Here is a 22,827-nt window from a genome sequence, read left to right as displayed (position 1 = left end):
AGAAGAGTAGTTGAAGACCCCTGTTTTAGGTTACTTTCAGTTTTTATATAATATTTCCTATAATATGTTCAATGTGGAGGAAAATCTTTGGTAATACTTTACTTGAAGGGGTGTTCATAAGACTGACACGATAACTTCATAATTATGACATGACATGTGTTTGTTGTTGTTTTTGTAATAGTATATTTAAAAAAAAACATATTAAAAAGCATGCATTATCAAAACAAATGCACACCTCTTGTATCCAGTGTGTTGCCTTTAAATTACTGGAAACTCATATTTTCTTTATTTATATTTAGAAACAATTGCAGTTTAACATGTAAAAGCCAAATGTTAATAGTAAAAGTGTAAAACATCAACACTCTTAAACATATTTTGTTTATAACTGTTTAACTTTCATTAATTGTTACATGTCAAGTATTCACAACATATAGCCAGTCTTCTCCTAATGACTAAAATTGCACTACATGTTTTCTTTTTTAATATTTTATAGATATATAGGCTAAACAGCCTTTCCGTTGTACATTACAGATATAACTGTCGGGAGTTTGCCCCCTAGTGGCAGTCGTAATGAAATTGTAGTTTAATCGTAAATCTGTCATGGGAGAGAACCTTTAATCTACGAATATATTTATAGTTAATAATTTACTTACCAGTAATCAGTCGTTTTTAAAGCGTGACTGATAAAGTGAAACAAAAACAGTTTTGAACACACTGAAATACATCACTTCTGGTAGCCGTGTCACATGCTGTGAAGTCGCATAAGTTTATTTTATTTAATGCATCCAAAGCTCTAATTGGATCAGATAATTAAGCACCCGCAGATGGTTGGCAGCCCCTTTCTGACTCACTTTTTTTTCCCATACATTGATTTATCTGTCACAGAATCAACACTGGCCGCCACAAATAGATGTTTCATGATTCCCATTTACATTTAAATTTTACTATTTATTCATTGTAGCTAGGGCTCAGAGCGCCTCCCTCCTCCCTCTTTCATTGCATGCAGCGCCTCAACAGCGCGCGCCCCCTCCCCTCTCTCTCATGTTGCAAGCAGCGCGGCTCTCTCAACAGTCAAAAGTATTTTAACTACGCATTCCTCTGTGTACTTTCTTTTTCGCATAAACGTCAACAGTCACGGATGTTACTGATGACCAGTGTTGGTCAAGTTACTTGGAAATAGTAACTTGTTACTGATTACTTCCCTAAGAAAGTAATCCCGTTACTTTACTGATTACTTATTTTCAAAAGTAATTAGTAACTTTACTAGTTACTTTACTAATTACTTTTCAAAAACATGATGCACAACCTGAATATGCTACAGAATGCAACAGGGCCCGGTTGCATAAAGCACCTTAAGTGTAATTTTCCCTTAAATTCACCCTTATGTTTCATTTAAACTTAAGGGTGTTGCAAAAAAAAAAAAAGCTTTTTCTGTTGCATCTCCATGGCAACAATAGTATTTTATAAACCTGGGTCGCTGTCGTGAAACATTTAACGATTACCCTAAGAGAACCATTTAAGGGATTATACTGTATGCAACACCCTTAAATTATTCTCTTACTGTAGGTAAGGGGAATTTACCCCTTAAGTGTCATACTTAAGGGAAAAACTTAAGGTGCTTTATGCAACCGGGCCAAGACCTTTCAGCCTTATTCTATTCTTTCTGCATATTCCATCATCTGAAATTGAATCAAATTAAACATTATCTGTTTTAACCTCTCGACGCGCACTAATTCGCGGGCATAATGGCGTCATTTTTTTTAAGCCTGCTAACAATATCTATATAGCATACTGTCTACAAACATTAATAATATTAATATCAACATTACTATACATCGTTTAAAAGGTCTACGGGTTTAGCATCAGTGTATTGTGAGGGTCTCTGTTTTGAGATACATGCTCTAATGTAGCATCATAAATGTAGTATTTTGTTACAGAAGTCCAGCTGACAACATGCAAAATATAAGCGGGACTTCTTACCTTATAACGATCGCGAGTCGAATCCGGTCTGTTTCAGTTGTGTGAATAACCCATGAAATCAGTCTAATAAAATTCATCAAATGACATTTTTGGTCCACAAATGCGTATAATCCATGAAATATAGTAGTCTGTTGTTTACATCAGATTTCGCGTGAACGTGAGATGGAGCCGCAGCGGTCAAGTCAGCTTGTCCACAAATGCGTATAATCCATGAAATACAGATATATAGTCTGTTGTTTTACATCAGATTTCGCGTGAACGTGTATGAGATGGAGCCGCAGCGGTCATGTCAGCTGGGGGTTCAGGGATTTTTTCAGTAAGTTTCACATTGCTGTGCCGGCTTGCTTGGATTTGAGGTGGAATTTTTCGCTGTGGATAAAAGTTTTATTCCCACGCAGAGTGTACAGCGAAAGTGATGTTATTGTCACCTTTAACTGGGTTAAACTCAAAGTAATGTTGGTACTTCCAAGCATTAAACGCTGCATAGTCTTGTTCTCTTCCACGCTCCATGTTGTCTTCTCACGTTCAACAATACACTGACTGATGGCGCGGTGCTCATACGTTATTGTCACTCGACTCGCGTCACGACACAAATCAAGATTAAAAAAATAACGCAGTAACGCAGTCTGCTAACGGGAAAGTAACAGTAATCTAATTACTCGTTTTGCAATTGTAATCCCTTACTTTACTCGTTACTTGAAAAAGTAATCGGATTACAGTAATGCGTTACTTCTAATGCGTTACTGCCCAATACTGCTGACGACTGATCAAGTTCATCATGAGTGGCTTAACGAAAGGTTAGCAGTAGTGTTTCCCACACATACCCTTTCTGATGTGAGTCTGTGTCTGAGCTCTCTCCCTACCTATGATGCGGCATGCCCGTGCACGTGTTCTGTAGTAACAGCAACCGTGTATTCTCTCATATTTATGAATTTGCAACACACTGTCTGCGTTATACGCGATATACAATAAAACTACCTCTCGTATTTAAAATAAAAAAGCGTTCATAACGCAACAACACTGATGAGAAGAGCAACATCAGTACAGCCTCAATGTAAATTATGATTTTGTCAGATGAGGGTGCGTTTTTAGCAGCAGTTAAAAAAAGAGCTGATTGGATTTACATTAACATTAACATACATTAACAAGGAGTTACTGGGTCGTACTGGGTCCTGTTTAGTCACTATTTTATAGACAACAGAAAAAATTATATGTAAAAATAGCATTCAGTTGTGTTAAAATGTAATATAATGTGACAGATTAAAGAGTAAAACACGACGCAATGACGCCACATATATGTCTCTCAAAATCCTGTGGGAAACACTGCAATTGTTAAAAAAAATAAAGAAAATAGGCATATTTGTTGAAAAAATTCTAATATTTGAAATACATAAAAACGTATTTTATTTTATTTTATTTGTTTTCTTCCTGTACTTGAAATAGTGGTCAAGAAACTCCCCGCCCAACACAAAAATTGTTTGGCCACTGATCAAAATTTAATGATGTCATTTGATTTGAAGTTCAGTACACTCACAATTTCCGGTCAGAATCAGCACAAGTCCGGTGCTCAGAAAGAAGAAAATAGAGGTTTTCAAAAGAGGAGGTTGACTTTATATAAATAAAAGTTATTTTGTGTCAGTATATAGTGTCAGTACTACATTTAACTACTATATAAATGTTGAATACAATGTATAATAATGCAATATTCGTGGGTCATGAATCTGATAATGACAAATGTCTTGTTACCAGTAAAAAGTAGGGGGGCCGAGGGGCCCTCTAAGATTATCTTGTCCCGGGCCCAGGCAAGACTGTCAGCTGGTCTGCATAGCACAACCAGCTGGCAACAGGAAGTGATATGTTTTACATTGATTATGCAATGTCTGATGTGTCCCAAAGTTCACATGATTGATAAGCATCCTGGTCTAAACACATCAACATTGCAATACTCAGTTACAGTCATAGCGCCTCCTGCTGGCATCATGAACAGGCATGTTTTACATTAGCGTAAACATACAGTGTCAATCTGTACTCTAATTAATATTTAATAAGGATGCAAGGCATTTATGTGCACTATTCAGTTTTAGTTATTGCGCCACCTGCTGCCAACAGGAGGTGTGGCACATCAAATATCATTGTCATATTCCTTATATATTTACCCACTTAACCCTAATAAGTCCCTTGGGGTCAATCTTACCCCCAATCCACTTTTCTTTAGTTAAAAAACATGGTTCCCTTCATCTCAGTGGAATAAGATTTTGTGACTTTTCTGGACTATCTGTCAATATTCATATAAAAAACTTGATTTGGTCGTTCTAAAGATGTGTAAAAAAATGTAACAAAAGAGGCCCTTTGGGGTAAAACTGACCCCAATTGAATATGAATGGGAAATGCTAAAAAGCATTTTTTTCTTTCGTTAAAAAAAAAAAAAAATTAAATGTATCTAGAAAAAATCTGAAAATTTCAACACAGAAAAGTAGGCCTGGAACTAGAGCACAAATGCAATAGAAAAGACATGCTCAATCACACACAAACACACACATTCTGGTTTCCATGTTTTGTGGGGACATTCCATAGACGTAATGCATTTTATACTGTACAAACTGTATATTCCCTTCCCCTAACCCAAACCCTAACCCAACCATCACAGAAAACTTTCTTGTACCTTAGATTTTCAAGAAACATCATTCTGTTTGATTTATAAGCTTTTTTCCTCAGGGGGACCTCAAAATGTACTGGTAAAAATACTAGTATTCCTATCTTTGTGGGCACAATTGGTCCCCACAACATGATAATTACCAGATACACACACATTTCAAAATGCATCAAAACTTACAAAAAAATCTACTATTTGAAATAATATTTGATTTTTAATGTCCTTTCTCACAAAATGTATCACTAAAGTGGTGATTTGAGTAGTTGGCCACATCCAGTGAAATGAATGGGTCCCTATGGGCCTCTGCTGGTCAAAATTATTTATTTCCTAAACTGTCATTTTTTATGTTTTTTTTTTCTAAACACCAGATTACCAAATTTAACACATAACATCTAGATAAATATCTAAAAACAATTTAAATAAAATTTAGATAATAATTTATGCGAAATTTTCATAAAAAAATTATATTTTACATGCAAGCTAATGGTGTAGTTGAGGAATTTAGTGGTAAACAGGTTCATATTGTTGTGGTTTTCCTTTTCCTCAAATGAAACAATCTTCAGTCTTAGGTTTTGATTTCAAGAGATAGACTTTTATTATCCGGACAAATAAAAAGCCGAGACCACCCTGGTGAATCCACCCCAGAACCAGAGTGTGGTCCCGGGAGGGTCCTCCAAAATCAGTCTGACCCTCTGAGCCAGGCTTGGTAAATATATATGGTCTTTGTTCCCTCCCCTCCATATGCTTAAACAATATAGGGTTTGTTGAAAGGAAGAAACACATGACATCCCTCAGACCAGTGACTCCCTCCCATGACCTATTTGACCCTTGGCTGAAAACCCTTTGTGCCTGTCCAGATGGCTCTTTAAACTACCATAAAACCTGAATACACACAGCTGTTCTTAAATCCACACAGATGGCTTTTAAAACTTCTAACACATAAGACACCACACAGATGGCTTTTATAAGGCATAGTAAACTACTTCATACTATAAGGCATAGTTGGATTATAATGGTAAACTCATGATGCACATTTAAATATTAAAATAAACTACTTCAATATCTCCCAAAACACAGCATAAATGGGGGGTGGTGATAGCGCAGTGGATAAGACACACACCTTTGGTTTAAGAGACCTGGGTTCGAATCCACTCAGTGTTCGAATTATGTCAAAGCTTATGGGGGGTCCCCTAGCTAAGCCCCACCCCCTGGCCAAGCTCCACCCCCTTATCATAGGGTTGCTGTGATTTCACAAAGTAAGATGTGATCGTCCTTGATCAGTAATCATCTGATCCTGGTTTTAATCAAAGAAACCCCAAATTACCCTTAACTCCAACTCTTAAAAAAATTTTTAATGGCAAGGGCAGAAATTTTACACAGAATAGGGGTGAAATAGGGTGGACCTCATTTTTAAATTACATAATTTTACTATACAGTATAGTAAGTGGTTAAATGGATTACATTTCGTTTTTTGAGTCATAGATCGAATACTTTTCAGATCAGCAAAACTGGGGGTGGGAAAATAACATAAGAACAAATTAAGAAATTATGAGCATAAAAAATAGAAAAGAACAAGGTTACAAATAAAGTAAGATATATTTAGGTACATAAATAGAATCAAATGAATAATAACACTGTCTTCTTCATCGAATAATTAATCTGTTTTTAGATACAGAAGTGATTTTCCTTTGTTTTCTGTTGTTTAATTAATATAAATGACAGAAACACAAGCAGATAAGAACTGCTACTTTCAGACCAACACAAACATCTGATTTCTTTCTGAACTGATTGCACTTACTTTGAAACATAACTGAATGTTTTTATGAGAATAGGTGCCAAGACTGTGGTATTTCCAAATAATTTTGTGTTTGCATGCTTTAGGAATCGCGCGTCTCCGTGCGTCCGCTTATGAGTGTTGCGTCCATTTGTGCGCGACGCGTCCTTGTCTTTGCGCACATAAAACAGCCCACTTTAACATATTCCGCTCAAATTGTTTAAAATCGCTTGCATGTTAACATTTGCAAGGTTTAAAAAAACACATGCAAAAGATACTTTCTATAAATATAGTTATTTATTTCTGAATGATGCGTATTTGAGCGATAAACAGGGCCAGACGAAATATGCAGACTTTTTTTGCTTTATCTCTGGAAATGTTTTGGAAAAATCTGCTGAATTCTGCAAAATGATTTTAAATGTTTTAAAAATTATATTAGATAATTTAAGCTATAAATATTACAAAATTGCATCTAAAAGAATTACTTTTTAAAGGCTTAAAATGAAAATGAATACACCAAAGTAATGAGTCCTCTGAATTAAACCGGATCAACATGAAGCAGATAATGTGCTTGTCAAGATAGAATTATAGTTTGTATATAAAATGACATGTATTGTTTTTTTTGTTATATAATATAGCAGCATAAAAAAGCTTGTATTAATATGTTCTCATTATGAATTAAGCACGTATGAAGATAATTTCATCATTTTTACAACGCAATGTAAACTTCATATTTAACATAACAAGAGAATTCATCTTGTAAACGGATTTGAAATGATGATGTGCTGCTGAGTGCCGACTGTCGCGTCACATAGATGACAATTACAAGTAAGATCTGCTTAACTTAGTGATAAGTTTTATTTCATCTGAAATATCAAATGGTTCGTGTTCTCTATCATTAAAAACAATCACAGCAAACACGCACAGGGTTTATGTACTTGTCAATGCCGCTCACAAACGCGCGAGGCTATGTATGTGTGCTTGTCGTCAATGAGGGTTGGTCACAAACCACAAACACGCTCAAGTGGAATTTATGTGCCCTGGTGTTAAGTATTAAAGAGACTATCATTTATTATCATTTAAGCGTGATTTCTTCTGCTTCCCCAATAAAATATTTTGTGTGACTGGGTGGACCAGCCGTCAGACTGAGAGGATAGATTTGCTACTGTTTGTCTGTCAATTCCTCCAGAAAACAGCATGAGGCGCACTTGCGAGTTTATTTATTTCAGACAGAAGTCATTTGAATTAGTTTATTGCGAAATTGGGACAAATAAAGACAGTTTCGCTTTGTGACACGCAACATGAGAATTTTAAATTCATGTAGTATTTTAATTTTAATAAAAACCAGGGGACCCCCCTAATTTATATTTTTGTGCTTTATGGGGGGTCCCTTAAGGCTTATAGGAGGTCCGGGACCCCCCAGACCCCCTTCAATTCGAACACTGAATCCACTGTGATACGCCACTGTGAGACGCCATTGTGCCATGAGCAAGACCCTTTACCTCGCCTGTTGCTAAAAAGGCGTGCGACCTCTGACATATATATATATATATATATATGAGGTTATGAGGGCTAAATACATATCGCTCACTGTTCACTGCTTTCCTAAGGCCATTGGCTGGCGGTGGCTATGTGTGAGAGGGCGCTTTCATTGCTGCTTGCAGCTTTAATTTTATTATTTTTTGTTTGTTTGTTTGTTTGGTTGCTTAGTTGGTTTCGCTGGCAACCATCTTGGACACTTGCCCCAGATCAATAAACGTTCCCACATGGCTTTTTTACCAGAATGAAAGCTGTTTAAAGGGATCTAACTATTAACTATTCCCGTTCTTTCTGTGTTTTTGCAGCTTAGATTGTGTTTACAGTGCGCAATATAAGATGTGCTCATGTTTCATGTGTAAAAAAATGCTGTATTTTTTCACACAATTAACTTATCTGTATTCCGCTGTGTTCACTGTCCTCAAAACGGACTGATGTCTTCCTTGTTCTATGAAGTCCCTCCTTCAGAAATAACAAGTTCTGATTGTGTAGCTTGTTTAGTGGGCTGTGATTTGATTGGCAGCTTAGCTTGCCGTTAGCTTAGCTGGTGACCGGCATATTCCTGTGAGTGGAGGTTAGTCAAAAAACTATTCTACTGACGTCATTAAAGTAGGAAAAAGAGGGCTGTAGTCCAAATCGGCCATTCGCTGTAGGCTTTAAAAGGGAAATTCTGTTAAAGAAAATATATTGCCGGTGTAGTGGCAAAAGGTCTTAGATTAAATATTCATAAGAAAAATATTCAGGAGACAAATGTTCCAGGTGCCAAACTAAAATTACTTTATTTGCTCGAGCCAACAAAGTGAGACAATCAACACCACTCAAAGAGGTGCTCAAAGATCATCTGCCCTTCCAACATCTAACTCCATTTTTATACAGTAAGCTCAAACATTTCTTATCTGAGATGACGTACACTCTTCTCATTGGTCTCGGCCTGCCACATTTAATTTACTTAATCCTTTCTCATATCTAAAATGACATATTCTGCTTATTGGTTCTCATGGCCTTGGCCTACCTAGCACAGCCACCTTATTGGTAATGTAGCGAAGTGCAGCTGGACTTCTCAAATCTAAAATGACGTACTCTGTCTATTACTTCAATTGGCCTCGGCTTTCCCTAGCACAACTAACTTATTGTTAATGTAGCGAAGTACAACTGGACAACTTTTCTAATCTAACATGATGTACTCTTGTTTATCGGTTGTCTTGGCCAGGTTTTTTCATAATTATTGTGCCAAGAACAATTGTGGCATAGTGGCAGTATCGCACCTGGACTCTTTTAATTATGAAACGAAAGTTAACTGAGGAAATGAAAGTCAGCTAAGAAATCAAAAAGTTGGCTGAGGAAACGAAAGTTTAACTGGGTGTCATTATAATCTTGTATAGGGACAATAATCCAGTGTATTATTAATACAGTATATGATCAGTAATATACCCAACAGAAACTACCAAACCGGCAGTGAACTTTGAGCTTTATTATTTTACAGGTATTATTTATGCTATTATAGCAGCATTACACACTAACTATTGTCAGAAAGAATGTGAACTCAAAGCCTTTAACAATAAAAAACTGAAACAATATTGTGTACCTGGCTCACTCTGTAACTAGAAACAGCAGCCATGCTTGCTTATAGCTGTGGTGCATAACAAGGAAAAAATAGCCCAGTCAGCAGCAGTTAGAATCAGCAGTGATATTTGGGTCCCATTATGACAATTCTTAATCTTAGTGTATAGTTAAACAAAACAAGGATAAATTAACAATGATAAAAAAAGAATTTCTTTGGACTATGCACAGTTTAATTCATTCAGGCTTACATACAGCTCCTTCTGAGGCTTTAGTAAGACATAATTGCATTTGTTTACTTTCTATGCTATTTTATGCTAATTACTGCTGTGAAAACATTTATACAGTTGAGGCATGAGGCAAAATATCAAAATACTTTTTAGAAATATCTCAACTTATTTTGATTTTAGTTTAATGTATTGATATATTGTCAAGTTATGCTGTAAGCAAGAGCTTACACATATTGAATTTAAGCAGGAATTGTGTTACTGAAATGGTCCTGCTGTTTGCTCCTTAGAGGTTCCCATGATGCTCTACCTATTTGCTCTGGTAACTCTTGTTAGCCTGTGGGCTGGACTACACATGGCATATAGATACCTGTGGATGCTGATAATCCTTGTTATCTTCAACATCTTTTTGGTAAGTACATAAAGTACACACATGATATGACAGAACTATTGATTATATAACCTATCATATAGACCAGGGGTCACCAATCCTGGTCCTGGAGAGCCGGTGTCTCTGCAGAGTTTAGCTCCAACCCTAATCAAACACACCTGAAGCACCTTAATTAGCTGCTCCAGGTGTGTTTGATTAGGGTTGGAGCTAAACTCTGCAGAGACACCAGCCCTCCAGGACCAGGATTGGTGACCCCTGATATAGACCGTTTCATCGGATACACATGCGTTGCCACGTTTACATGCCTGGCACAAAGCTAACTTCTGGTCTGGGTAGTGACTGAACTGATCTCTGAAAAAATTCCTTGTGGAAAATAAAAATTTGATTTCCATCAGACAAGAGGACACAGTAAGCATGGATCATGAGTGGAATTTAAGGATCTGTAGCTAGCATTGCATACATTTATTTTACACAGTAACTTTAGCTCAGTGTAATGGTTGATAAGCTTTAGCTATGATTCTGAACAAGGGCATTTACTGGTTTGTTTATTAGGGCCCGAGCACACCGGGGTGTTGCTTGTTCTTCAAGGAGTTATTATTAGGGCCCGAGCACCGAGGAGCAGGCCAGAATGGCCTGCACCGAAAGGTGCGAAGCCCTATTGTTTTTGCTCTGATTATTATTTTTATTATTATTATTATTATTATTATTTAACACTTTTGGGCACTTTGGGTTAGAGGTCTTCTCGAGTCCAAAGAAATTTACCCGATCCGAAATGACCCGAATCACTTCATACCCGGACCTGACGTGCATAAATAAAAAAATTTTAAAGAAAGACCCGACCCGAGACAAACCCGAGAAAATTAGACCCGAGTCCGACCCGAACTAGTGAAATTTTTTTTTAACCCGACTGGAACCGAATGTAAACGGCACTGACGTGTGTGCATTCTGCAGACCCCCACGCAGCAGTCAGACAGAAAGAAACTCCGGTGGCCTTGCAACCAATTTGGCGAGCTGCTCCATTCGTTTTACTTTGTTATCTGACGACGACACCAACGTAACCGCTAAAATGTACATTTATAATTGACTGACATGTTTGTCTCAATGAAAATGAACCTTCCGACAACAACACAATGCCGCAAGCGCTCTTGGCAAACAGATGAGAGGTTTGAAAAGGACATTGACGCACACAGGCGAGAGAGTTCGGGTCTTCTCGGGTCCATTCAGAAAAAACACATTCATTTTTAAATTACCCGAGACCCGATGCCGCTATTATTGTACCAGACCCGTGTCCGAGGCACATGTTAAACTTTTAGACCCGAACCCGATCGGGTCTCGGGTCGGACCTGGGGTTTTCGGATCTTATGTGGACCCGTGAAGACCTCTACTTTGGGTGCCTTAATGCTGCGTTCCAGGCAGGTTTTTAAACCCGTGAGTTACGACTTCAAAACCACGACTCACGAACCTATGCGTTCCAGGCAGCCTGTAACTCGTGTTTTTACAACCTTCTACTGGTGAAAGTGCACTGGAACGGCAGTCAAACCCGTGACTTCCCACCCGTGAACTCGTACTAGATCGATGTACTCCCAGTTCAGAGTCGTGAGTCGTGGTTTTTAAGTCGTGAGTTACGGGTTACAGGTTGCCTGGAACGCAGCATAACATACTCGAAAACTCTTAAATTCAGAGGTGGAAAAAGTAATAAAATATTGAACTCAAGTAAAAGTAAAGTTACTTTGATAATATTTTACTTAAGTAAAAGTAAAGTTACTGGTCTAAAAATCTACTCAAGTAAAAGTAAAAAGTAAATCATTTTAAATTTACTCAGAGTAAAAGTTACTTTTTTTACAGTGGGGAGAGGTGGAGGATTCTAGTTCAAAAACGACAGGGACTATAAATCTCAAACTCGTTGTTTTTAATTATAGGAACATCTTTACAATTAAAGTGCAATAAAAAAAAGTTAATAAAATAAAAAGCTTTTTTAAACTAAGAAACATTTATGGAATTGTTTAATGATTTTTACATGTGAGTTATGCACTTTTGTAGGTGTTCAGCAGCTGGTAAATACAATCACTATAGTAAGTTTGTAATTGATGTATTGCTGGTAACATACATTATTTTATTAAACTATAGTTTAAATGAGCATATAATGAGATGAGTGCCATGGGTATATATACTAGTCAACATTTGAAGTGGATCAAAAAAGTTTATCAAAGTTGTCCTATGACAAGAATGGGTATAAGGGATTGGTTTTATGTAAACATTTATTAAAGGTTTTGATCCACTTCGAATGTTGACTAGTGTACTTTTGACACGTTTATTGTCTTCTAGCTTCCCTGACCTGGGTTCCTGATGTCAGACCTTTATTCTTCTCTCTCTCTCTCTCTCTCTCTGCAATGCCTAATGACCTGCGCATTCTCGAGGACTTCCTGAAGTTGTGTTTGACTTGACGCGAAGCTCGGAAGATAATGTGCATGGTATTAAAAACGCGTCGTGCTAATGAGTGGTTAAAAACCCGGTCGTTTCGTACTCAAGAGCATGAATCCTACCTTTCATATGAAAGAAACACTCGCTTCGCGTCAGTGGAAAGTGGTCGCTTAAATATGACCAGGGGTTTCTTTCATAAGATTTGAACTGAGGCGGGTCTGCATTAGCGCGCGCCTGTCTCGTCCGTCTCCATGGTTCTTTTTGCGCGTTCCCCCGCCCATCAATTATCAGTTGCGCGTCTTTATCACCTTGCTTTTTTATATTTTTTTACTCAGTAACGGATATGATTTAAAATGTAGCGAAGTACAATACTTTAAACAAAACATACTTAAGTATAAGTAAAAGTACAGATTTTAAAAACTACTCAAAAAAGTAAAATTACACAAAAAACTACTCAATTACAGTAGCGTGAGTAAATGTAATTCGTTACTTTCCACCTCTGCTTAAATTTGGCACAAACGTTAGAGTCGTCGGCGATCAGGTCCGGGCAAAGGCAAAGGGAGCTCTGTAGCACCCCCTGTAATGCAAAAACAAACATTGATGCACAGATCGGGCAAAAATGTATGCACATGTACGCACTCTGTAGCACCCCCTGTAATGCAAAAACAAACATTGATGCACAGATCGGGCAAACATGTACGCACCTGTACGAAAGTTGGTACGCATATAGATCTCACCGACCCGAACAACTTTCGCCCTCAGACCTATAAGCTCCGCCCAACAGGAAGTCGGCCATTTTGGATTGTTTCAAAAACGCATGCGATGAACTTTTAAATACTCCTCGTAGTGGATTCATGGGATTGACACCAAACGTGGTGATCATGATGTCGAGACATTGGACTTGCTAAATTGCGAAGGGATTTTTGATATCTCAAACGGTTTTGCCATGGCATGGCGACAAAGTTGTGGCGAAATCAGAGAAACAGGAAGTGTCTAATATCTAAGGCAAAAAATGTCTTATTGTGATGCCATGTGGGGCGTTTGTTCGTCTGAAGATTCCGATCGCATCGGTGTGCCTATTGTGAGTCTCGGGAATAGCGCCACCACCAGGTGCCAGGAAGTGTGTCAGTCATGAACTTTTAAATACTTCTCCTAGGGAATTCATACAATTGACACTAAACGTGGTGAACATGATGCTGAGACATTGGACTTGCTAAATTGCGAAGGGATTTTTGATATCTCGAATGGTGTTGCCATGGCGATGCCACAAATTTATGGCGAATTCAGAGAAACAGGAAATGTCTAATATCTAAAGCAAAAAATGTCTTATTGGGATGAAACGCAGTGTGTATGTTCAGCCAATGATTCCGATCGCATCGATGTGCCTATTGTGAGTCTCGGGTATAGCGCCACCAACAGGCACCAGGAAGTGTGGCAGTCACAAAAGGTGGATTTTTTGTCAGTTCCATGTGATGTTCTTTTAAATACTCCTCCTAGGATTTTCATGCGATTGACACCAAAAGTGGTCAACATGATGCCGAGACATTGTAGATGATAAATTGCGAAGGGATTTTTGATAACTCAAACGCTGTTCCCATGGCAACTCGTCAAATTTTACTTTCATTTTAAAGGCATATTTAAGGCTCTTGACGTGCTTAGATTAACCTAAAAGTTGGCACACACATCAGAGTTGTCGGCTGTTAAGTGTGCACAAAAAGGTCAGACATAGGCGTGTCTCTTAAGTGGCTCACTAGCGCCCCTCTTTGTCTAAAATGTGGGGTTTATTTTAGCTACAGTCCCCAAATGGCTCAGTAACAACATTAAATAGCCCACTGATATTTAACCACTTGATGCCCTTGCTCGCCGTGCATCGTTTTCTCGGACGCCCCGTTTAGCGGTAAAAAAACGTGCGAGGGCCCGCCATTGCTGCTTGCAGCTATATTTAGGGCCCGAGCACACCGGGGTGTGAGGACCCTATTGTTTTTGCTCCGTTTATTATTATTATTAGGGCCCGAGCACACCAGGGTTTGAGGACCCTATTGTTTTTGCTCTGTTTATTATTAGGGCCCGAGCACACCAGGGTGTGAGGACCCTATTGTTTTTGCTCCGTTTATTAGGGCCCGAGCACACGGGGTGTGAGGACCCTATTGTTTTTGCTCCGTTTATTATTATTATTATTGTTTATTCTTCTTCTTCTCCAAAGTGAATCGCATTTTTGAGGGGCGAAACATGCTCAAAAACTCATGAAATTTTGCACACATGTCAGAAGTGGCGAAAATTTACATGTGGCATAGGCGCCAGAAGTGGGCGTGTAGAAATGGCTCTATAGCGCCACCTGCAAAATTTCAAGAGAACAGCCCCCACACTACGAAAAACGTACAGATCCAAAATTTGATAGGATCATCTATCACCCCAAGACCTACAAAAAAGTCTCTTGGAGCGAAGCTCTAAACCCCACAGGAAGTCGGCCATTTTGGATTTTTGCCTTGATTTTTGTGCAAATTTGGTAATTTCCAGGCTTCATACTTTAACGATCTCCTCCTACAGATTTAATCCGATCATCATCATATTTGGTCAGTCTTATCTTAAGGCCTTTGTGATGTTAAATTGCGGAGATCTTGACTTTTCGTTGGAGGGTGTGTCCGTGGTGGCCTGACAAATTTCGGCATTTTCGCCATGAAGCAGGAAGTGGCTCTAACTCAGGCATACAATGTCCAATCTGCCCCACACTTCATACGTTTGATAAGGGTCTTGGCCTGAACACATTTCAATGCCAATATTCAGCTTCACTCATAGCGCCACCTAGAGGTAGGAGGAAATACCATGTTTTACGCTGTTATTTAACGCTCTTAGAGATTTAATCAAATCATCATCATATTTGGTCTGACTGATGTTAAGCCCTTTGCGGTGATAAATTGCAAAGATCTTGACTTTTCGTTGAAGGGCGTGTCCGTGGCGGCCTGGCAAAGTGTAATGTTTCGCCATGAAACAGAAAGCTGATGTAATTCAGGCATACATTGTCCGATCTGCCCCCAACTTCACACGTTTGATAAAGGTCCCGGCCTGAACACATCAACATGGCATAATTCAGTAACAGTCATAGCGCCATCTAGAGGCAGAAGGAAATACCATCTTTTATGCTGTGAATTACTGCTCTTGGAGATTTGATTATATCAACATCATATTTCATCAGTCTAATCTCAAGACCTTGTGTGATGATAAATAGCGAAGACCTTGACTTTTCGTTAAAGGGCGTGTCTGTGGCGGCCTCGCAAAATATTGTTAAATGAATCGCATTTTTGACAGCCTAAATGAGCTCAAAAAGTCATGAAACGTTGCACACATGTCAAAGGTGGCAAAAATTTACATGTGGCATAGGCGCCATATGTGGGAGTGTAGAAATGGCTCAATAGCGCCACCTGCAAAATTTCAAGAGAACAGCCCTGCCACTAAGAAAAACCTACAGATACGAAATTTGGTAGGGTCATCTATCACCCCTAGACCTACAAAAAAGTCTCTTGGAGCGAAGCTCTAAACCCCACAGGAAGTCGGCCATTTTGATTTTTCGCTGTGATTTCTGTGCAAATTTTGTCATTTTCAGCCTTCGTACTTTAACGAACTCCTCCTAGAGATTTTATCAGATCGTCATCATATTTGGTCAATCTCATCCAAAGGCCTTTGCGATGTTAAATTGCCGAGCTTTTGACTCTTCGTTGGAGGGTGTGTCCGTGGCGGCCTGACAAAGTTCAGCATTTTCTCCATGAAACAGGAAGTTGTTATAACTAAGGCATACAATGTCCAATCTGCCCCACACTTCACATGTTTGATAAGAGTCTTGGCCTGAACACATTTCAATGCCAATATTCAGCTTCAGTCCTAGCGCCACCTAGAGGTAGCAGGAAATGCCTTGTTTTACGCTGTGATTCACTGTTCTCAAAGTTTTAATCAAATCATTATCATATCAGGTGAGACTGATCTTAAGCCCTTTGCGATGATAAATTGCGAAGATCTTGACTTTTCGTTAAAGGGCGTGTCCGTGGCGGCCTCGCAAAGAGTGATGTTTCGCCATGAGAAAGCTGTTGTAACTCAGGCATGCAATGTCCGACCTGTCACAGACATCATACGTTTGACAAGGGTCCTGGCCTCAACACATCAATGTTACAACAATCAAATACAATCATAGCGCCACCTGCTGCACAAAGGAGGTGTGGCACTTCAAAGTTCCTTTGAATATCCGCCTATATGTACCCACTGAAATTTCAATCCCCCTGGTTCATTGCTTTACTAAGGCCATAGAGTGGCGGTGCACATGCGTGCGAGGGCCCTTCCATCACTGCTTGCAGTTTTAATTAGGGCCCGATCACACCAGGGTGTGAGGACCCTATTGTTTTTGCTCCGTTTATTATTAGGGCCCGAGCACACTGGGGTGTGAGGACCCTATTGTTTTTGCTCCGTTTATTATTATTTTTCTTCTTCTTCTTCTTCTTCTTCTTCTTCTTCTTCTTCTTCTCCGAAATGGATCGCATTTTTGAATGCCTAAATATACCCGAAAACTCATGAAAATTTGCACACGCGTCAGAAGTGGCGAAAATTTACATGTAGTATAGGCGTCAGAAGTGGGTGTGTAAAAATGGCTCTATAGCGCCACCTGCAAAATTTCAAGAGAACAGCCCCCCCACTACGAAAAACTTACAGATACGAAATTTGGTAGGATCATCTATCACTCCAAGACCTACAAAAAAGTATCTTGGAGCAAAGCTCTAAACCCCACAGGAAGTCGGACATTTTTAATTTTCTCTGTCATTTTTTGACATTTCCAAGCGTCGTACTTTAACGAACTCCTCCTAGAGATTTAATCCGATCATCATCATATTTGGTCAGTATCATCTTAAGGCCTTTGCGATGCTAAATTGCGGAGCTTTTGACTTTTCGTTGGAGGGCGTGTCTGTGGCGGCCTTGCAAAATGTAATGTTTCGCCATGAAACAGGAAGCTGATGTGATTCAGGCATGCATTGTCCGATCTGCCCCTGACTTCACAGGTTTGATAAGGGTCCAGGCCTGAACACATCAACATGGCATAATTCAGTAACACTCATAGCGCCACCTAGAGGCAGCAGGAAATACCATGTTTTACGCTGTGACTTACTACTCTTAGGTATTTAACCATATCAACATCATATTTCACCAGTGTAATCTCAAGACCTTGTGTGATGATAAAAAGCAACGACCTTGACTTTTCATTAAAGGGCGTGTCCGGGGCGGCCTCGCAAAGTATCGCTGAATGAATCGCATTTTGACAAGCTAAACAAGCTCAAAAAGTCATAAAACGTGGCACACACGTCAGAAGGGGCAAAAATTTACATGTGGCGTAGGCGACAGAAGTGGGCGTGTAGAAATGGCTCGATAGCGCCACCTGCAAAATTTCAAGAGAACAGCCCCGCCGCTACAAAAAACCTACAGATACGAAATTTAGTAGGGCCATCTATCACCCCAAGACCTACAAAAAAGTCTCTAGGAGTGAAGCTCTAAACCCCACAGGAAGTCGGCCATTTTGAATTTTTGCTGTGATTTCTGTGCAAATTTTGTCATTTCCAGGCTTCGTACTTTAACGAACTCCTCCTAGAGATTTTGTTAGATCGTCATCATATTTGGTCAATCTCATCTAAAGGCCTTTGCGATGTTAAATTGCGGAGCTTTTGACTTTTCGTTGGAAGGTGTGTCCGTGGCGGCCTGACAAAGTTCAGCATTTTCGCCATGAAACAGGAAGTTGTTATAACTAAGGCATACAATGTCAAATCTGCCCCACACTTCACATGTTTGATAAGAGTCTTGGCCTGAACACATTTCAATGCCAATATTCAGCTTCAGTCCTAGCGCCACCTAGAGGTAGCAGGAAATGCCTTGTTTTATGCTGTGATTCACTGTTCTCAGAGATTTAATCAAATCATTATCATATCAGGTGAGACTGATCTTAAGCCCTTTGCGATGATAAATTGCGAAGATCTTGACTTTTCGTTGAAGGGCGTGTCCGTGGCGGCCTCGCAAAGAGTGATGTTTCGCCATGAGAAAGCTGTTGTAACTCAGGCATGCAATGTCCGACCTGTCACAGACATCATACGTTTGACAAGGGTCCTGGCCTCAACACATCAATGTTACAACAATCAATTACAATCATAGCGCCACCTGCTGCACAAAGGAGGTGTGGCACTTCAAAGTTCCTTTGAATATCCGCCTATATTTACCCACTGAAATTTCAATCCCCCTGGTTCATTGCTTTACTAAGGCCATAGAGTGGCGGTGCACATGTGTGCGAGGGCCCTTCCATCACTGCTTGCAGTTTTAATTATTTATTCTTCTTCTCCAAAGTGAATCGCATTTTTGAGGTGCGAAACATGCTCGAAAACTCATGAAATTTTGCACACATGTCAGAAGTGGCGAAAATTTACATGTGGCATAGGCGCCAGAAGTGGGCGTGTAGAAATGGCTCAATAGCGCCACCTGCAAAATTTCAAGAGAACAGCCCCCCCACTACGAAAAACGTACAGATCCGAAATTTGGTAGGATCATCTATCACCCCAAGACCTACAAAAAAGTCTCTTGGAGCGAAGCTCTAAACCCCACAGGAAGTCGGCCATTTTGGATTTTTGCCTTGATTTTTGTGCAAATTTGGTAATTTCCAGGCTTCATACTTTAACGAACTCCTCCTACAGATTTAATCCGATCATCATCATAATTGGTCAGTCTTATCTTAAGGCCTTTGCGATGTTAAATTGCGGAGATCTTGACTTTTCGTTGGAGGGTGTGTCCGTGGCGGCCTGACAAATTTCGGCATTTTCGCCATGAAGCAGGAAGTGACTCTAACTCAGGCATACAATGTCCAATCTGCCCCACACTTCATACGTTTGATAAGAGTCTTGGCTTGAACACATTTCAATGCCAATATTCAGCTTCACTCATAGCGCCACCTAGAGGTAAGAGGAAATACCATGTTTTACGATGTGATTTACTGCTCTTAGAGATTTAATCAAATCATCATCATATTTGGTCTGACTGATGTTAAGCCCTTTGCGGTGATAAATTGCAAAGATCTTGACTTTTCGTTGAAGGGCGTGTCCGTGGCGGCCTCCCAAAGTGTGATGTTTCACCATGAAACAGAAAGCTGTTGTAATTCAGACATACATAGTCCGATCTGCCCCCAACTTCACACGTTTGATAAATTTTCCGGCTTGAACACATCAACATGGCATAATTCAGTAACAGTCATAGCGCCACCTAGAGGCAGAATGAAATAACATCTTTTATGCTGTGACTAACTGCTCGTGGAGATTTGATTATATCAACATCATATTTCATCAGTCAAATCTCAAGACCTTGTGTGATGATAAATAGCGAAGACCTTGACTTTTCGTTAAAGGGCGTGTCTGTGGCGGCCTCGCAAAATATTGTTAAATGAATCGCATTTTTGACAGCCTAAACGAGCTCAAAAAGTCATGAAACGTTGCATGTCCAATTTGGGTCCCTTAACATACTCGAAAACTCTTGAAACTTGGCACACATGTCAGTGTCTCGTACCACTAGGCTCATGCAAAGGCTGGAACATGGGCGTGGCACTGGGGCTCTGTAGCGCCCCCTGTAATGCAAAAACAAACATTGGTGCACAGATCCGGCAAGCATGTACGCACATGTACGAAAGTTGGTACGCATATAGATCTCATCGACCCGAACAACTTTCGCCCTCTAACATTTAAGCTCCGCCCAACAGGAAGTCGGCTATTTTGGATTGTTTAAAAAATGCATGCGTTGAACTTTTAAATACTCCTCCTAGAGGATTCATGGGATTGACACCAAACGTGGTGAACGTGATGTCGAGACATTGGACTTGCTAAATTGCGAAGGGATTTTTGATATCTCGAACGGTTCTGCCATGGCGAGGCGACAAATTTATGGCGAATTCAGAGAAACAGGAAGTGTCTAATATCTAAGGCAAAAAATGTCTTATTGTGATGACACGCGGGGTGTTTGTTCGTCTGAAGATTCCGATCGCATCGATGTGCCTATTGTGAGTCTCGTGTATAGCGCCACCACCAGGCGCCAGGAAGTGTGTCAGTCATGATGGTGGATTTTTTTGACAGTATCATGCGATGTTCTTTTAAATACTCCTCCTAGGATTTTCATGCGATTGACACGAGAAGTGGTCAACATGATGCCAAGACATTGTAGATGATAAATTGCGAAGGGATTTTTGATATCGCAAACGCTGTTCCCATGGCAACCTGTCAAAATTTTACTTTCATTTTTAAGGCATATTTAAACCTTACAGCTGCATGCGGTAAACTTTTAAATACTTCTCCTGAGTAAATAATGTGATTGACTCCAGAAGTGGTCAACATAATGCTGAGACATTGTAGATGATAAATTGCGAAGGCATTTTTGAAATCTCAAAGGCTGTTCCAATGGCAACGTGTCAAACTTTACTTTCATTTTAAAGGCATATTGAAGCCTTTCAGTTGACGCCGATGTTCTTTAAAATTCTCCTTCTAGAATATGCATGCGATTGACACCAGAAGTGGTTTACATGATGCCGAGACATTGTAGATGATAAATTGCAAAGGGATTTTTGATATCTCGAACGCTGTTCCCATGGCAACGCGTCAAACTTTACTTTCATTTTAAAGGCATATTGAAGCCTTTCAGTTGACGCCGATGTTCTTGTAAATACTCCTTCTAGAATATTTATGCGATTGACACCAGAAGTGGTCAACATGATGCCGAGACATTGTAGATGATAAATTGCGAAGGGATTTTTGATATCTCGAACGTTGTTCCCATGGCAATGCGTCAAACTTTGCTTTCATTTTCCAGCATATTTAAGGCTGACAGTTACATGCTGTGAACCTTTAAATACTCCTCGTATGGGATTCATGCGATTAACACCAAAAGTGGTCAACATAATGCCGAGACATTGTAGATGATAAATTGCGAAGGAATTTTTGACATCTCGAACGCTGTTCCCATGGCAACGTGTCAAACTTTACTTTAATTTCAGGCATGTTTAAGGCTCTTGGCGTGCTTAGTTGAACTTTAAAGTTGGCACACACATCAGAGTTTTCGGCTGTTAAGTGTTGACAAAAAGGTCAGACATAGGCGTGTCTCTTAAGTGGCTCACTAGTGCCCCCGTTTGTTTAAAATGTGGGGTTTCTTTTACCTACAGTCCCCAAATGGGTCAGTAACAACATTAAATAGCCCAATGATATTTACCCACTTGATGCCCTTGCCCACCGTGCATCGTTTTCTCGGACGCACCGTGTAGCGGTAAAAAAACGTGCGAGGGCCCGCCATTGCTGCTTGCAGCTATATTTATTATTTTTTTTCTTTTTCTCCGACTTCAGCGGGACTTTAGAGGGCCTAAACATACTCGAAAACTCATGAAATTTTGCACAGATGTCAAGAGTGATGAAAATTTACATGTGGTGTATGCTTTAGAATTAGGCGTGAGAAAATGGCTCTATAGCGCCACCTACAAATTTTCAACGAAGCAGCCCTCGGACTGTGTTTGACGTACAATTACGAAATTCGGTACGCGTCTGTAGCATGACAAGACCTACAAAAAAGTCTCTTGGAGCGAAGCCCTAAACCAAACAGGAAGTCCGCTATTCTGAGTTATTTTTGTGATTTGGGCGCAGTTTTTGTCATTTCCAGGCGTCATACTTTAACTAACTCCTCCTACAGTTTTCGTCGGATCATCTTCATATTTGGTGAGTGTCATCTTAAGGCCTTTGTGATGCTAAATTGCGAAGGATTTGACTCTACGTAAAAATTTGTGTCGGTTCTGGCCCGACAAAGTTTGATGTTTTCCAATGAAACAGGAAGTTGCTGGAACTCATGCATACAGTGTCCGATCTGTCCCAAATTTCACATGATTGCTAAGAGTCCTGACCTGAACACATCTACATAACAATTTTCATTTATAGCCATAGCGCCACCAGCTGGCAACCTGAAGGAACATGTTTTAGCGCCACTTTCAAATATTGAATGAAGCAGCCCTTGGACTGTGTTTAACTTACATGTATGAATTTCGGTATGCTCATGTATTATTACAAGCCCTACAAAGAAGTCTCTTGGAGCAACGCCCTAAACCAAACAGGAAGTCAGCTATTTTGAATTATTTCTCAGATTTTGGCTCAGTTTTTCTCATTTCCAGCAGTCATACTTTAACTAACTCCTCCTACAGTTTTCGTCGGATCATCATCATATTTGGCGAGTGTCATCTTAAGGCATTTGTGAT

General features: G+C 39.6%; 1 protein-coding gene across 1 annotated transcript in view; it reads left to right on the top strand.

The window, feature by feature from the left end:
* The window catches only part of LOC141282257 (adhesion G-protein coupled receptor V1-like), a 289,111-nt gene that overhangs the window by 5,076 nt on the left and 261,208 nt on the right, over positions 1-22,827 (top strand). The window contains exon 2 of the mRNA XM_073814865.1: positions 10,021-10,142. Coding sequence (XP_073670966.1) covers positions 10,029-10,142 — 114 coding nt within the window. The 5' untranslated portion in view covers positions 10,021-10,028. The remainder of the gene's footprint in view (positions 1-10,020; positions 10,143-22,827) is intronic.

The sequence above is a fragment of the Paramisgurnus dabryanus genome, chromosome 5 (assembly GCF_030506205.2).
Source record: "Paramisgurnus dabryanus chromosome 5, PD_genome_1.1, whole genome shotgun sequence".
In the NCBI taxonomy this organism is placed as follows: domain Eukaryota; kingdom Metazoa; phylum Chordata; class Actinopteri; order Cypriniformes; family Cobitidae; genus Paramisgurnus; species Paramisgurnus dabryanus.
The sequence above is the reverse complement of the archived record's forward strand: the minus strand, read 5'-3'. Positions and strand labels throughout refer to the sequence as shown.